This window comes from Cebus imitator, unplaced genomic scaffold (genome assembly GCF_001604975.1).
Source record: "Cebus imitator isolate Cc_AM_T3 unplaced genomic scaffold, Cebus_imitator-1.0 Scaffold376, whole genome shotgun sequence".
Classification (NCBI taxonomy): Eukaryota; Metazoa; Chordata; class Mammalia; order Primates; family Cebidae; genus Cebus; species Cebus imitator.
This window is the reverse complement of record NW_016107691.1, coordinates 1,131,397-1,149,136: the sequence shown is the minus strand read 5'-3', so window position 1 is coordinate 1,149,136 and position 17,740 is coordinate 1,131,397. Positions and strand designations below refer to the sequence as shown.

The following is a 17,740-nucleotide window of genomic DNA, read 5'->3' as shown; positions in this document are numbered from 1 at the left end:
AAAAAAAAAAAAAAAAAAAAAAAAAAAGATTCCACTAGTTTCTATTGTTTACAAGCCAAATTAATGGAAACATTTGTAGTTCATAACTTTTTTGATTACTAACAGAACACAAAACCCAGAAAAAGAGACATTTTAAAAATGGATCAAAGCGGACTGGGCCGCGGGCCTTGGGGCCCGCGCCCACCTGGAGGGATTGGACTGCAGGGCGCATAAGGGCGGGGCCTGCCGCGTTCTGTGCCCGGCCGCCGCGCCCCACATTCGCACTGGGATAGTGAGCCTGGCGGCCACGATGTGGCGCCGGCTTCTGCGAAAGAGGTGGGTTCTCGCTCTGATCTTTGGGCTGTTGCTTGTCTACTTCCTCAGCAGCACCTCCAAGCAAGAGGAGAGGGCAGTGAGAGATAGGAATCCCCTGCAGGTTCAAGACCATGATCAGCCCATCCCGTGGAAAGTGAAGTTTAACTTGGGCAACAGCAGTCGTCTGAGCAATCAGCGTCGCAACTCCATTCAAGGCAAGTTGCTGTCAGCCCTACCTCCTCACGGATGGGCTCCACTACGTTTGTGAATGGCTGCTGTAACGTCCCTAGCACAAAGCAGTACTGCTGCGATGGCTGCTCGTCCAGCGGCTGCCGAGCACTGTGTCTCCTGCTGCCTGCAGCCCAGCAAGCAACTTCTGGAGCACTTCCTCAACTGGGCAGCTGTGGCATTCCACAACCTCTTCATGGCAGTCGAAGATCACTTGGAGTTGTGCCTGGCCAAATGCAGGACCTCATCTCAGAGCGTGCAACATGAGAACACCTACCGGGACCCCATAGCAAAGTACTGCTATGAAGAAAGCCTGCCTGAGCTCTTCCCTGTATGAGGGGTGCAGTGAACTTGCTCCAGCCTGGGTGAGGAAGCCTCACTGACGAACTTGCCTCATGAGGCCCAGCTTCAGCGCTCAGGCCAGGCTGTGGGAAGAAGACAAAGACAGCACTAGGAAACCTTGGCTTTGACCACTTCTTGTGTTGTCATCTTCGGCTTCACTCACCACCCGGGCTTACCAGATGGAACTCTTCTGTAAAGCAGCTTGGACGCTCCAGCTGGTCTCATTTGGGAAAGATGAAACCACAGGCCAGGCTCATGGCAGTGCTGGCATTCTTGGACGACTGGACCCTGAGACCTAAACAGGGACCTGTGACTTGTGTTCATCGGGGGCTGGTGTCACTTCTAGGTTTGATCCAGGCCTTTTCACTGTAAAAAATTATTTATTGGATTCCTTTGGAGTAGTGGGAAAATTACAATGTTTTATGTAGGAAAACGCCTTGCCCTTCTAGTTAAATATGTTCAAGGAAATTATTTTTGTTGTTCTGTGTTCTCCAGTTTCAGGAGTTAAGTCATCCCTTCACCCAGATAAAATGTTTTGTCTTTTAGAATGTCGATGTTCTCTCTAGGCAGTTATTTTTGTTTGTATTTCGACAGTATCAAGCATAGCCCCTGAACATAACCTGTTAGTGATATCCTGATGTCTAAAATTATCTAAAAACTCAGACACTCTTCCATTTTAATCTAACTGCAAGATTTCTAGCAGTAGGCACTGTGTGCCTGCCCTCACGTTCTTTTCTAGTGGTGGTTGAATGTGCTCATATGCCCTATGGAGAGCACTGTTTTAGTAGAAATCTACCTTCTCGTCTTGGAGGAATTTGTTCTCATTTCTTTTGCCACTTAAAATTAACTGTGGGCTGCTCAGCCAGGGTACAATGGGAGCCTCAGGAAAGTCAGAGGCAACCTCCTCTGTTCTGTCAATGGAAACCCAATGTTGAGGCAATTACTAAACAGAGATGCACCTAGCAGCTTGCTGTATGTGTTAATTATTTATTGCTTTCAGCTTTGGGGGTGTAACAGGTATAAATGTTTAGTTCCCCTATGATTTGCAAAGAAGGAAAAACCCAACTTGTCAGAGCACTGCAAGAGGAGTCTTACTCCTGCCCTGAGTGGCAGATGAGAATGGTCATTATGGCTCCGAGAATGCTGCACATGTAGGTTGGTGTGACCTGAATCCACATGCATAAAGTGTTCCCCATTTTTCTACTGTAATGCAGATTCTCTGGCCCAAGGTCTACAATATTTGATCCTAAGATCGAGATATCATGCCCACTGAATAGTACTGCTCTTTGATTTCGGGAGTCACATTAACACACAACTCTCCTATATTCCTTTACTAACTTCAGGATTGAGCAAGGTCTTTTTTATTTTGTTCAAATTATTGACCTGGGAGCAGAGTGCTAGTTCTATGGTCAGCATTCAACGTTTTTTTTTCCAGTGGAGCTTTTTCTTTGGGCCATATTTGCCTTCCAATACATTTCGGCAATATGTAGTGGTAATTTTCCTTAACTTCCTATTACTACCTCTTATACTTATCTCCCAAAATAATTTGCCTCCCTTAAATACGTTTTTTTAGACGGTAAGCTGTCAGGCAATTTTTAAAACATTAGATCCCAAGAAATCTATTCCATTTGCATTAAATTTTTCAGATTCCGTGTGTTTGCAGCAGGACTAAATCAAACTCTGATATGAAAAAATAATAATAAAAATTGATCAAAATTACAATCTGTATATTAAACGTATAGGAAAGTTAAAAGGCAATTTGACAAAAATATGAATTTTCTTAATTACCTATAGGGAAGAACTTTGGGTAGAAGAAAGTAAAAGAAAAGTAATAGAAATTAAACCATTAAAATTATTAGCTATAAATGGTCAAAGAAGTGTTTACCTAAAGGAATTTCAAGGAGAAGATTCATCTTCTACATAAAGAATGGAAAAAACTTGTGCATTACAAATATGAAATATTGCTATGGTTTGGTTATGATTTATTTGTCTTCAGCAAAACTCATATTGAAATTTCATCTCGAATATGGTGGTGTTGGGCTTAGTGGGAGGTGTTTGGGTCATAAGAGTNACTGAGTGTGGCCTGGTGACTCGAGTTCCCCTCAATGCTGCAGGCTGACCTGGCTGTGCTGGGCATTGGCACCTCGGGGCAGAGCTCCAGTTCCAACACCTCCCCTCTCCTCTTGCTTCCTCTTTCACCATGTGATCTCTGCATACACTTGCTCCCCTTCACCTTCTGCCATGAGTGGAGGCAGCCTGAGGCTCTTATCAGATGCAAATACTCAATCTTGAATTTTCCAGCCTTCGGAATTGTCAGCCAAATAAACCTTTTTTCTTTATAAATTATCCAGTCTTAGGTATTCCTTTATAGCAACATAAAATGGACTAAGACAAATATATAGAAAAAACCTCATATTAGCATGAAACATTCTGTACTCCTAAAGGGAAGTTGCCTTTAGAGAGGTGCTGGGTTTAATTCCATTCCTTGAACATGAGGGTTTCCCTAAAACTGTTATGTACTTATGTAGTCTGCAATAGTCATATTGTCTATCAAAAGCAGAAAGTGGCAATGTAATAGGAAGGGCTCTGGTTAGAAATATCTTCTGCTAGTGTTGAGATGTTCTTAGCATCCACGTTTGTTTTCTGTGGATGGCCATGCAATGATCTTGATACAATAGTTCTAAACCTTGCACTTTGGTTTTAAAAACTTATAAAAGATCTTTGGCATGACATATTCATTTTATGATTGGTTTTATTATTTATTTTAATTTTTGTTGTCGCCATGCAGATTTTGTGTCTTTTGGATTCCAGACACTCCAAATAATATCTCTCCTTGCCGTTTCTTCTAGTGGTTGGGATACTTTTCATGAGACAAGCACTAACAACAACAACATCAAAAGAAGATACTATGAGTGAAGATGAATTTTATATACAAAACTCTATAGAAAAAGGCATATTAACTATCTGCCAAAGAGGAAGAAATATTTGGTTTGCTTGCAGGGTCAACACCAAGGACAGTATCTTGAGCTGGAGTTTGGCTGAATAGTACACAGGTTACTTTGTAAATCAAGTGACTCCTACAGATTAACAATTATTTATTTCTGCTTTGGTTTGCATGTTTGTCCTCTGGCAGTCCACATGGCTCAATACAAAATAGGGATATTTCATTTTCCTCCTTTGTTTCTTCTTGTACTGCGGGCCAGTAATTATGCTGATGTTCTACATGTCACACGGAGATACATAGAAGAGAAAAGGGCAAAGATCTAGGAGAATGATTAGAGGGGTATTCTCCAGTTTAAATGTAAAAATATTTTTCCTCTGAGAAAATGAGGAGAGATTGTTTTTGTCCTGGGGGAAAGGGCAGGCTGATGAGCAGTGATGGATACCTGCAGCTACGTGGGACCAGATGATAATCTCAGTTTGGACCTGTCACTAAGCAAAAGAAAATGCGATCACCTGTAATGCTACTGAAGGGACCTTACCTATAAAATATATTTCCCACTCTCTGAAATGAGGGTTTTTGTCATTTTAATGAGGACACCAAGTCTTTCCTTTCACAGACTTAATATTAATTGGGCCAATTTCTGAAGTTGAAGTTCTTTGTACATTGCCAGAACATTGAAAAGTTCAATATTACCTTTTAATAATATGTTTGAGTAGGTGAATCCATCAGTCCTGATACTAAAGAGCATATAGTACAGTGAATGTATTCATATCCTGCCATCATTAGTTCTTGGCTTCTCCTTTTTGACTATTTCCTATGTGGGAAAAATATTTCTCTTTATGACGATTGTTCTGCAGATCTGAAGGCTGCCAGTTCATCACGGCAATATGAAAGTACCAAGGCAGCTGTGAACTCCTCTTTTTAGAGGAGCCACTAACAGCAAAATCCCAGACATGTTTCTGTACAACAAAAGATCAAACATGATTTTGTGCCATTAAAAAATTAGTGCCTGAGTCTCGGTACAAAGAAAACAAGAAAAAAAATAGTGGAAGTAAATTCAGGGAGTCAGCCACCCTTTTAAAGCTTCGTTACAGGAGATGCTAAAAATGTTACAAAATTATAGAAGGAAGAATGGGTAACATTCCTCTCAAGGCTCATAAGGAAGTCTGAGCTACAGTGATTCACAAAGGGAAAAAGCTGAAAAGAACAAAGAGTGGGAAGAAAGAGCAGGAGACGATATGAATAAGACATATTGGGGTGGCTGCAGGTCAGTTCAGGCAAAAAATCTCAAGTGGGTTCCCCCACCTCACAATGCCTTGCTTTTCCTCGCCTCTACAGCTTATTGTCTCCATTGCAATCAGGTTTCTGCCAGTATGGATGCATCTGGAAACATCATTGTTACCCCTGTTAGATCTCTAAATTCCCATCCCAAACCGAATCCTCATCTGCCAGTTTTCTCACTGCCTCTCATCACCCCGAGACTGCTCTCTTTCCTTGTTGGGATTTTTAATCTCACGGAGTGGCCAACTTCATTAAGCAAGTTCATTAATTGTTTTCTGGCTAGACAGATCTCACTGCAAACTCCTCAGTGCCTTCTATTGCTTCAGCTTCCTGAAAACCTCTGGCCAGGCTTACCATGCCAATCCCCAACTCACAGTCACTTGACTTAACTCTCTCTTATCCTGGGCCACAGAGAATAGGAAGTTGCAGAGCTGGGCAGCTAGATCAATACACACTCATGTTGGCCATTGCTGATGGGTCTGTCACCTCTCACTGATTTCTTACTTCCACACTGCCCATAGCTTTTATTCCAAATCAGTTCCTGTCTCCACGTGGTCTCATTTCCAAATCATTTTTGTGATGAATAAATTATCTCTTAGTGTATGGAGAAGCCTGGGCTACCTATACACTTTTAGCATCCCCTCTCTTATCTCAGAGAAAGAGGGCTCTCTTCTCTCTGAAGTAAACTCTATTTGAATATGGATCCCTTCCCTTCTTCTTTTCAAAGATTCTACTTCCACAAGTACTCTTTTATTTTCTAGCATCTTCAGTCTCATACTCTCCATTGCCTCCTTCCTTTTTATTGAACAACAACAACAAAAAACCGTTAAATTTATCGATTCTAGTTGCCATTTATAATATTCATTATTTCATTTTGCTTAGTACCCAACTTCTTGATCTATGGTCTTTGTTTACTTTCTTTTATTAATGTCATATATTCTGGCCCCTACCTCTATCACTCCACTAATATAGCTCTTGCCCAGCACTGTTCCCTGAATTCCTATTTTCTTTGTACCACCGACTAATGTCAATGACTACTTACTTCTATAAAAGTTTTTCTTGGTTTCCACAACCCAATTCTTTTCTAGTTTTCATCCAGCCTCTCAGAACTGCTTCTTTTCTAACTCCTCTGCAAACTCCTCTTTCCTTCTCCCTTACTGTGGTGGGTCCCCCAAATTCTGTATTCAACCTTTTGCTGTTCTTTCACTTGTTTTTCATACTCATTTAATAAAATTCTCAGGGCTCCTGCCAACACCTCTACACTACCATCTACTATTCCTTCTAGTTTGTTTAACTGTAATTTGAATACAAATCCCTTCTGCCCATTTCTCAATAACCTACTATCTGCTGTTCATCTCATCATATTCTGCAAATCAGTCCCATCCATCAGTCCATTTCTGTCAGTTCCACTGTTACAGTTTGAATTGTGTCCTTTCAAAAAAGATAAGTTGAAGCTCTCGGAATCTGGCTTATATGGAAATAGGTTCTTTACAGAGGTAGTCAAGCTACAATGAGGTCATTATGGTGGTTCCTAACTTGAAATGATTGGTATCCGTATTGACAGAGGAAATTTGGACCTAGGAATAGGCACGCACATGGGGAGAATACCATGTGAAGGCAGATGTTGGGATGATGCATCTACCAGACAAAGAACACTCAAGATTGCTGGAAAATCACCAGAAAGTAGGAGACAAGAATGGAACAGATTCTCCCTCACAAGGAACTAACCCTAATGATATCTTGATCTCAGACTTCTAGCTTCCAGAACTGTGAGACAATACATTTTTGTCAGTTAAGCTGCCCACTTTGTGGTACTTTGTTATGACATCTCTAGCGAACCAATATAACCAACAGGCCTCCAACCTCTCAGACTAGAAAACACAGACTCATTTTTGGCTCTTTCCTTTTCTTCATCATCTATATCCATCTGGCACTCAAGACTTAGGTATATTCCTCGAAAATGACTCCTAGCATCTTTAATCTCATTCAATCCATTGCCTCCTTTTCTTCTACCATTTTTTGTCTCAGTTCCTCTTGCCTTCACTCTGGTCCTACCCTTCATCATTTTACCTCTCAGTTCTGTAAAAGTGTCTGGTTAGATTCTCTTAATTCAAGATTATCTCTTAAAATGTATAATTCATGTTGCTTTCATCATATTAGCGCCGTGGTCAAGATGTGCTTATAGTGACATATTGCTTACTATGCGAAGTGTAAGGTTGACATTCATCGCCCTCCATAATTTGGACCCATCTACTCTACTCAGTCTTTTATCCCCCTATAAACATCATGCTTATTTTCCTCTTTGAGTCCCCCCAATGCTTTTACTCCCTCCTTTCCTCCCACCATCAAGTTGCTTTCTTACCTTCCTTCCTATCATCTAAACCTGTTCATCTTTCAAGGACCTGATCAATTTTTCACTTACTGTGACAACTCTGGTCTACACCTGATATTTCTTGCCTCGCTGCATTCTAATCAGTACCTTCCATGTTAGCAGCAAGTGGTATTTCTAAAATTTTCTGTGGATTTACACATATTTATATCTCTATCTCCATCAGCTTATAGGACATAGTGCTTGTTAATTAATTGGCCAAACTCTTAAAGTGGAAATAATGGAAAATAAAAGGTCAGGGAGGAAGAAGGAGATTAGATTAATATCAAGGGAACAAAAAACTTTGGCCGGAACAATGAAGGAGAATTAGTCTAAGTCAATGTTTTCCAAATGTGCTTCCTGGACCACCAGCATTGAAATCATTTAGGATGGCTGAAAATGCAGATTCCTCAACCCCATTACAGACATATTGGATCAGATTCTGCAGCTTCGACACCTGAATTTTAAAAGGTAACCCAAATGATTCTTCAGTATACCAAGTCTGAGAACCACTAGTCTAAGTAAAGAGCAGAAGATGGATGCTGAAAGGGAACAGCTTTTCTTATGTTTACTGGGTACAGTACTTTCCATTGTGGGTAACAAGATAATGAAATAATTTTACACTACCATGATTTGCTTTGATGTAATTCTCTCTCTTCAACAGATTGTGTACATCAGTCCTTTCTTCCATGGAAAGAGTATTTAAAGTACTGTATCACAAATATGGGCTGGCTAATACGGAGTCTCTCAAAGAATAGAAATTTTGTGGCACTCCAAGGAAAGGTAACTGAGACTTCTAGGCTGGTTTTACTTTCTTCGGGAAGTAAAATTTAACCAGAAGCATGCCATAGTTTCCTATAATTCAAGTTTGATAGCATGGACGGGGGGGGGGGCGCGAAAAACAACTCTGAGATCTAGTTGCTTAAGCTTTTAATTGGAACCAAGTGATAGCTAAAACATGTAGCCGCTTTAGATAAAAACTGAGGACCTATTCACTGACTCACATTGAGCAGGATTTCTGCAGTTGAGTACTACAGAAGCGAGATAACAGAATTAGATACAACCGAGGGGAAGAAAAATGCACAAAAGTCCTTGAATTAAAATGAATTGAAACCTTCTGGGAGAAAAGCTATTTGGTAAGCTCCATTAAGTCTATTGTAGATAGCTTTATTTGACAAAGCAGCATCCTGGCATGTGGAATAGGAAAGAAAATAGCTATAAGATGATCTGTCAGGGAGTTTCCAGTCTCTAAATGAATAAGACTCTGTGCAGTAGCCAATACAGCTTTTAACTCAAAAGAGATACAGAAGCAAAATGCAATTATATAACCCTAGTAAGCACGTACTGTCTGAATCTCCCATTCGCCCCTCTCCTTCCCCAATAACTCCACAAACTCAGCAATTTATCAAGTGGATGCTCAAACTTATGGTGGCATTTATTTCATGGTAACACTGGATAAACACTGTGTACAATACTGTAGATACTGAGGTGTAAACAATCATACAAGTGAAAGATTAATCAGCTACAAAACATCCTATATAAACGCTTAAATAATTTGAATAGCTCAATTCTTATTCTACTCTTTATTTTGGCTATAAGCTTACAGTATTTATTTGCAGTAATTAGTTGACTATACAGCAAATGCTAGCTAACCACTGATTACAAATGGTATATTCAATATAGATAGCAGTTTGTATGTTTAGGGTTCAAACATATGGCAAAAATAGAAAATATTCAAGTGTAACAGCTAATGAATACCTTTTTAAAATTCTGACTTGGTATTTTTCTTTCCTTCAGAGTTTCTGTTTATGGAGTAAAAATTCTAAGACCACTCAAGTGGCTACAGAGCTGCTGACTTCACTATACAAGTACTGGAACCAGGAAATTCAGATTTGAATTATAATTTCTCTCTCTCTCTCTTTTACACACACACACACACACACACACACACGTACACAGCAGGAACAGCATACAACTTATCTCCAATCTCCAGCATAGTGCTTAGTATGTAATAGTTATTAAATAAATGGATGAACTAATTTATCCATCACAAAATCCCTGTTAGATTTTTTTTTTTTTTTTTTTTTTTGAGATGGAGTTTCCCTCTTGTTGCCCTGGTTGGAGTGCAATGGTGTGACCTCGGCTCACTGCAATGTCTGCCTCCCGGGTTCAAGGGATTCTCCCGCCTCAGCCTCCCAAGTAGCTGGGGTTACAGGCACCTGCCATCATGCCTGGCTAATTTTTAGTATTTTTAGTAGAGATGGGGTTTCACCATTATGGTCAGGCTAGTCTCGAACTCCTGACTTCAGGTGATCCACCCACCTCTGCCTTCCAAAGTGCTGAGATTACAGGCGTGAGCCACCGCGCCTGGCTGTTAGATGGTTTTTATAATGTACTTCTTACAAGTGTGGAAGCTGAGGCTCAGTGGGGAAGAAGTCCCTCCTAAGTCAGGAAGGACAGAGTTGGAACTAGAACTCAGATGTTTCAACTTTAGGTCCAGTGCCTTTTCCACTGTATCTTCCTATAATTTAACTTCTAAGATTGTCTGAAAGGGTTTGCCTGAAAAGAGTAGTCTTCTGGCTATTTTATTATCTGCAGTGGTAATTCTCCCATCCAAGATACTTTATTATGAAATTGAAGGGGGGGTATTGTCCTATTCTTCAAAAAGTTTGCCCTGTGGGTCCCACTAAGGACCTATAACATAACCTCTGTCTAACAGTGAGGTTCTGACTATACTAGGTTAGAGCTGCCTAAATGCCCAGCGTTTTTTGGAAAAGAAATTCCACTTTTGGCTGGGTGCGGTGGCTCATGCCTGTAAATCCCAGTACTTTGGAAGGCCGAGGTGGGTGGATTACAAGGTCAGGAGTTCAAGACCAGCTGGGCCAATATGGTGAAACCATGTCTCTACTAAAAATATAAAAAATTAGCTGGGCATGGTGGTGTGCACCTGTAGTCCCAGCTACTCAGGAGGCTGAGGCAGAGAATTGCTTGAACCTGGGAGGTGGAGGTTGCAGTGAGCCAAGATCATGCCACTGCTCTCAAGCCTGGTGACAGGGCAAGACTCCATCTTAAAAAAAAAGAAAAGAAAAATAAAGTCCACTTTTCATTAGGCACTTCAATGCAAATGAAAATTACAGAAAATCCTGTAGCCACAGGTCTGATATTCAGCCAATGTGTACATATATGGCCTCACCAACTATTTCTAGCTGGTATCCAGACTGATGGGTTGGTGTTCATACCTTACTAGGTATTATAGGTTTGAAAATATCAAAAAAAAAAAAAAAAAAGAAAAAAAGAAAATATCTCGCCTGCAAGTACACATTTGTTAAATAACAAAACAGAATTATCTTTACCTGATTCCTCAGTTTCTTTTGTTTCTGTTGTTTCTTCTATTTCATCATCAGACATTTCCATTTCTTCTTCTCGCCTGATTCCCATTAATTCATCATTATGAATGTTGCGAATTTCCTAAGGTTAAGAGGTATGCTTTTTAGGTGGGAATGCCTTGAAAATGTTAAGGATGTGAACAGAGTTGAGGATAAGATAAAGCAGCATTTTTTCTCACATATTAGGAAAAAAATTCTCCAAACACTCTTAAGGCAAAGAGGCATGTTGAAAGTACAACAGTCTCAGACAAAGCAGACTTGGTTACACTCTGTCTTGCATTAGGCTTTCTTTCCAGACCAAGAGCTCTAGGAGTCTATGATTCTTATATTCCTCTCGTATTAGAAAGTACTTTTGGCCATGAAAGACATTTTACCTCTTACATAGACTTGTGGACTTTCCTTTAAGGGTTCTGCCACTTTCACCTCCCCATGTTGGACCCTTTAATTTTGCTGCTTGCCATCCTCTTCTCTGTTCTTTTATAGTTTTGTTCAACATAACTCTTAATTGAGTTTTTGTAGTTGTAGAAATTACAGCAAAGATGAGCTTTCAGGAGGAATATTCTACCAGACCAACCCTCCCATGGATAATAACCATAATCTTTGGACAAAACACAAAACAAAAGCCATAACTACTTGATGATATTGGAGAGTGAACAAAAGCAGGCATATCTGGAGAGAAGCTGACACTTGGAAGAAAGGAATAGCATAGGTGAGTCTCTCAGTTTTTAAGGGGCCATTTCATCTGAGGTAGACATATTCTGAAGAGAAGCTGACACTTAGAAGAAAGGAAGAGCATAGGGTGAGTCTCTTAGTTTTTGAAGGGCCATTTAGTCTGAGGGTAGACCAGAGTTAGCACCTCATAAGATGGCTAAATTTCTAATAGAAAACCCATAGCCTTTATGGCCTAAAGAACTCAAGGAGAGTTCAGGGCAATTACTGCCACTGGAAAATAAGAAGGGAATCCCAGAAAGAAGATAATAGAGGCAGGGGGAAAGAACTTCAAATTCTGTATATAAGATGTGCTCAAATGTCTGCATGATACCTGAGCCAAGAAAGCAGAAGGAAGATTCCAAACAGCACAGCTAAGGCTAAAAGAACTGAAATGACAACTAAGCTTCTATCCAAGATATAGAATTCCCATCTCGAATCCAACCAGGTAAATTGACCATTAAAACAAAAGAAAACCAAGTCAACATTCTTTGAAGGAACATAGCGGAATCCAGAGTCTTCACAATATAATAATGGCCATAATATTTAGGATACAGCCCAAAATTACTTGACACATAAAAACTAGAAAGAGATGGCCCATTTCTGAAAGAAAGGACAATTAACAGACACCAACCCTGAAATAACCTAGATGTGGTAATTCAGCAGACAAGAAATTAAAGCAGCTATTATAACTATGCTCATGATGTAAAGAAAATACAATGAATGAAAATATAGAAAATCTCAGCAGAGGAATAGAAATGTTTAAAAGGAGCCAAGAGTTCTTTTGTCTGAAAAATGAAAAGAATCAAGGATTCTTTAAAAAAAAATTTCTATTCCTCTGCTGAGATTACCTATCCTTTCATTCATTATGAGCACATTTCTGTTATATCACTGAGAATAGTTATAATAGCTGCTTTGTAATCCTTGTCTGATAACTATCACATCTGGGTAATTCTACAGCTAGAAAATGACATCTGAAATAAAAATAACCAGACAAGCCTAAAAGTAGAATATAGATGACTGAATAATGAGCTAATTTAAAGAGAGAGCAATATAAATGTATCTAATCTGAAGAACACAGAGAAATATATAGATATTTAAAAAAACAGAGCCTTGGGACCTTGTGAGATTGCATCCAAAGGTCTAAGATACATTTAAATAAAACTGCAGAAAAAGAGGAGATAAAAAATAATTTAAAAAGATTTGAAGAAACAAGGGTTGGCAATTTCTGAAATTTGATGAAAGACATTAATCTACATATTCAAAGAGTTCAGTGAACCCCAAGCAGGATACGTGTGAAAAAAGCACATCATATTAAAACAGCAGAAAGCTAAAGAGAAAACTCTGGAAAGCAGCCAGAGAAAAGCAGTACATTATACAGAGGGGAACAACAATTTGAATACTTTGACTTCCTTCAGAAACAATTTAAGGCCAGAACTCAGTGAAATAAAATCTTTAGAGTTCATGAAAAAATACAAATATCCATTTATTCAGAATTCTATATTCAGAGACAAATTCTCTCAAGAATAAAGCTGAGGTACATTTTCAGACAAAATTAAATGCAAGAATTCATCACCAACAGGCTTACGCTATAGAAAATGCTGAAGAAAGTTCTTCAGGCTGAAGGGAACTGCTAAAAGATATAAACACAGACCTTCAGGGAGGCATGAAAAACACTGAAAATGATCAAGATCCCATGACAAAAGTCACTTTAAAAAGGTAAGCACAATAACTTTGCATTTTGAAGCAGCTTGTGATCATTTAGAGACCAATTGATGCCTGTCAGAGGCTCCTCAGCACTGAACTTAGAATTCCTTGCTTGGATTAGCCTGTACTGAATTGCCTCCATTTAGGGGAATTATATATATTTCAAATGGATTTTTAAATAATTGATGGTATAGTTAGTCATTAACCCAACGAAAATCCTCCTTTTTATTCCTTTTATCAGGAAAAGTAATGATTTCTAACTCAAGTTAAGTTTTTACTAAAAATAAATAAAAGAATCTTTTTTAAAAAGTGAGGTATTTAGTATCACGACTGATAAGAATAGAAAAAGAAGATGCTAACGTAGCATCTCCCATTCTATTTCAGGAGTCTGATTTTCAGTGATCATCAAAGAGCTGTTATGGGGAAAGGTGATTATAATGAAGTTTGTCATTGGCAAATTTGAATATTGTACAACTTACTGCATCAGGAAAAGTCATGGCTTTCTAGTTGCCTAACAAAAATGTAGACTGTTAGAAAGTATAAGCAGAGACCAACTCTCAATTCACAAACATGTCACATAACCCTAAGAAAGTTATTGTGTTTCTCAGAAGAGTAAAGTATGTTCCTTCTAGGGAAATGTCCCAGGGTAGGAATATCTGAGAGCTAAGACATGTCCTCCAGCTTTTCAGCATCCACAAAACATCTTTATGCTTCCAGCTGGGCAAAAAAGTATAATCTTTTCTTAGAAACATAAAAAGTTCAAAAACTATGTGATACAGCTTATCTAGTCTTTCACATCCTCAGAAATCCCCAGAAATATAACAGGCCTATGAACGAATTTTACCTAAATGTTTCAAAGTACTTCAGGAATAAGAATCACCAGTTGCTTTAACTGATAATAAAATAAGGATAAGAAAAACTAAGGGGTATGCTTCCCTAAGTTGTTCAGTCAGGCAGGCAAAGAGGCAGAGCTCAGCGCCCTCACTAGACAATCCTTTCTAGCTACAAAGAAACACAGGCTCATATCATTGTTCTTCTAGAAATACCCAGTACAGTATATCACACACATGGGAGATAAAGAGAACAGCAGAGGTTATGGGGTACTATAGTAAAGTAAGCTTATTGGGAACATTTAGTAAGTGACAGTATCCCCCAAAATAAGGAGTAAGGTTTTAATTCTTTGAAAATCTTTCCCTTAAAACACTGGATCTCTGAGCTACTTGTTTTCTGTATTCTCTTGTTGGATCAGAAAAGTTCTACTTTGGGAAAGAAACCCTAACTAATACCTTCAGAGTGAAGGGCTAAAAGGTGACATGAACCTGAGAAAGGCATGCTACCTAGTTTGGACATAGGTGCAGGCAGGAGAAAATCTCTGAGCCACTGAAGAGCAGACAGCAAAGAAAATAGCTGTCTCCCAGATTTGCTCTATTTCCCATCCTGGCATTTTTAATCCAGTGCTGAAACCAAAAGAGTGGCAATGGTATGCAGAAACATTTTTCAGCAATTTGCATTGTAAATCTCTACCTGAAATTGACTGGCTCACATCACTGGTAGACTACATCAAAAAAGGTAAGATAGCCCTCCTAAAGTTTTTATACCATTCTCCTGCCCACAGTAGATCTGTGACATTTTTCATTTCAACAGTGAACTGTTAGTGATTTCTGGAAGCACATTATAATTACTTTGCGTCTGTTGTAACAATAACTTTTTGTGAAGCTTAGAAATTCACACACTACTCTATAATGGGGACAATGCACTTTCATATAGAATGAAACTGAAATCTGAGACAGGAAAATGCATGAAAAGAACTACTTTTATACCAGCTGACATTTTTGATTTATCATAAAGTAAGCAAATCATAAATCATTACACAGTAATTATCTAACTATAGTTTCACAAGAATTTATGTGGACTTAAAATTAATCTTATTCATGTTTTATGATAGGAACATGATTCCCAGAAAATCAAAGTTCCTTATTAAATGTGTAACAAAATTCTACTTACCTAGACTTTCTTTCTTTCTTTCTTTTTTTTTTTAACAGGGTCTTGCTCTGTCGCCCAGGCTGGAGTGTAGTGGTGTGATCATGGCTCACTACAGCCTCGACCTCCTGGGTTCAAGCGATCCTCCTACCTCAGCCTCCCAAGTAGCTGGGACCACAAGTGTGGGCCACCACACCCCGATATTTTTTGTATTTTTTGGAGAGATGGGGTTTTACCATGTTGTCCAAGCTGGTCTCAAACTCCTGAGCTCAAGCAATCTGCTTGGATCAGCATCCCAAAGTACTGGGATTACAGGCATGAGCCACTGTGCCTGGCCTAAGACTTTCAATATTAAGAGGAACATTGGTGGAGAAGGGATCAGACAAGGGAATGGGAAGAAGCAGAGGATAGGGAGATAGCTTCTACACTTATGTAAAAATTTGATTCTGAGATATCATTTAATATAATGAAGCAAAGTACAAACTCAGGTTCTTAATTAATGTCTATTGCATGATACATAGTGGAAATACAAATTAGGTTGATCCAAATTGTGTTAGATGTTTTTTGATGGCTGAAGGCCAATAACTGGTGTTAGTGCAGATGGATCCTAAACCAAGGGTATGCGGATTATTTGAATATCTATCTGTAAACGGTTCTTCAGAGTTTGAAATGGTAGGCCTGTAATTCTAGAAAGAAAGTTATTTTGGCAATCACAGTATTTCATTTTACAAGAATACTAGCAATCATCAAGTCCCTTTTTCTCTAGCCCAATGGTGTCAAACCTCATCTGAGGGAGGATTTAAGAGTGTATGTCCTAGGGCTTATTGTTATGGCTCTAGTTTTTATACATTATCAAAGCATTAGCTTCTAATCTAGGCCAGCTAGAGAGAAACACATAGGTTTTAAGTGATTCTGTAGAAAAAGAGTTCCTACAATACACAGAACTGCCAGTAAGGTCACTGTAGAAACCAACTTTTAGTAAGGGGAGGGACTTTAGCCTTCTCCTAATACCCTTTTCAGTTGTGTTAGCAGGGACCTCATATACATATAAATCAGGAAAGTAAAGCAATGAAAAAGGCTCATTAATAAACTAGTCTGCTTGAGATATACTACAAAAGGCAGTGTCTAAGCTCCCCAAAGGTAGAAACTTTTTCTTCATACTCTATATCCTTTCTCTCAGCAGAGTAAGACCACGTTGGCTGCTGGTAGAAGGATGTCAATGAGACAAGCAACAAGTACTTTGTGACATGAGAATATCATTGGTTGACTTGTTCTCAGATGCAACTGGTAAAAAAGTTGAACATCAGAAACTTTCACCTTCATGAAACCCTTGGCTTATGAGTTGTATGTAGCTTGGATGCCTAGGCCAAAAATAAGCCAGCCTAGCTGATTAAGTTTTTGAGATGTTCTGATTTTCAGGAGGTGCTAAGAGGCAGTGACAATTTAAGAGGATGGTTTATTTATTTCCCACAGGATACCTCCTTTTAGTCTTCATAGTTGCCTGCTATCAAGTAAAAGTTTGCAGAGGTTAAAAAACAAAACAAAACAAAAAAAACCACAAGGACGAAAATGAAAACAAACTATGACTTAAAGAGGCACCAATATAAAGTGAAAGAGATCTTTTAGGTTTAGGGAATGCAATACCAGAGGAAGGTTATGAGTTATCTCCCACTTTCAGCTGTTGTACTGAACAAGATTTGAGATATTCAAGGTGGACCTTACTTTAATTCAATCAAACAAGCAGGAAGAATTTTTTGGGATTTCTACAGTCTACAAGTCACATCATGAAGCATGTAGCTCCTGGAAAGTCATGTTGGTCACGTACTTTATCATCACCACTCTGCCAAGGAAGTTCTGTTACAATATCGGGTAATAGGGTGCAAATATCTCAGTTCTCTGTAGGTCCTAAGAGTCTCTAGCTCACTAGTATGTATAGCTATCTCTACTGTGAGTCTAATTAAATTCAATTATATACCTGCCAGATAAATAGGCTTGAAATATTAATGGCAAAAACTGCGATTACTTTTGTGCCAACCTAATAACTACACAGAGCCTTGAGGAATGTAATGCTGATGAGTAATATTTTATGGCCTCATAGTTTACAAAAGTGTTGTGACCTAGGCAAATCAGCATTCCAACCAGAGGCTCCCTTCCTCCTGCAAAAAGGCAACGTTGTACTGTCAGGGCTTTCCTTAAAGGGTGGGGACGTTCAGCCAACTTCTTTTAACCCAAAGAGGGCTTAGAAGTGTATGTGTATCAAAGGGAAGGTAGAAACTTAATGCCATATTGCTTTTCTACAATCATGAGACCTATTGAGCATTTTTTTCTTGACTTTTATTCTTCTGAACTGAAGACTGGATATTTTAAATTTAGCGTGTGAAATTCCACTCCTCCTCTTGATCACTTTCATTACCCTTCTGGCTGCCTGAAGGCAAGATCACTTCATTCTATGTTGCCTGTCATAGTGCTTGAGATAGAGAAAGTGATCAGTAAACATTTGAA

General features: G+C 39.0%; 1 protein-coding gene and 1 pseudogene across 9 annotated transcripts in view; one reads left to right on the top strand and one right to left on the bottom strand.

The window, feature by feature from the left end:
- The window catches only part of LOC119468095, a 9,755-nt pseudogene extending 8,895 nt beyond the window's left edge, over positions 1–860 (top strand).
- The window catches only part of ENOX2 (ecto-NOX disulfide-thiol exchanger 2), a 283,137-nt gene that overhangs the window by 25,312 nt on the left and 240,085 nt on the right, over positions 1–17,740 (bottom strand). For all 9 annotated transcript variants that reach the window (XM_037731045.1, XM_037731047.1, XM_017507503.2 and 6 more), the window contains one exon: positions 10,811–10,925. In XM_037731045.1, the coding sequence (XP_037586973.1) occupies positions 10,811–10,925 (115 nt within the window). The remainder of the gene's footprint in view (positions 1–10,810; positions 10,926–17,740) is intronic.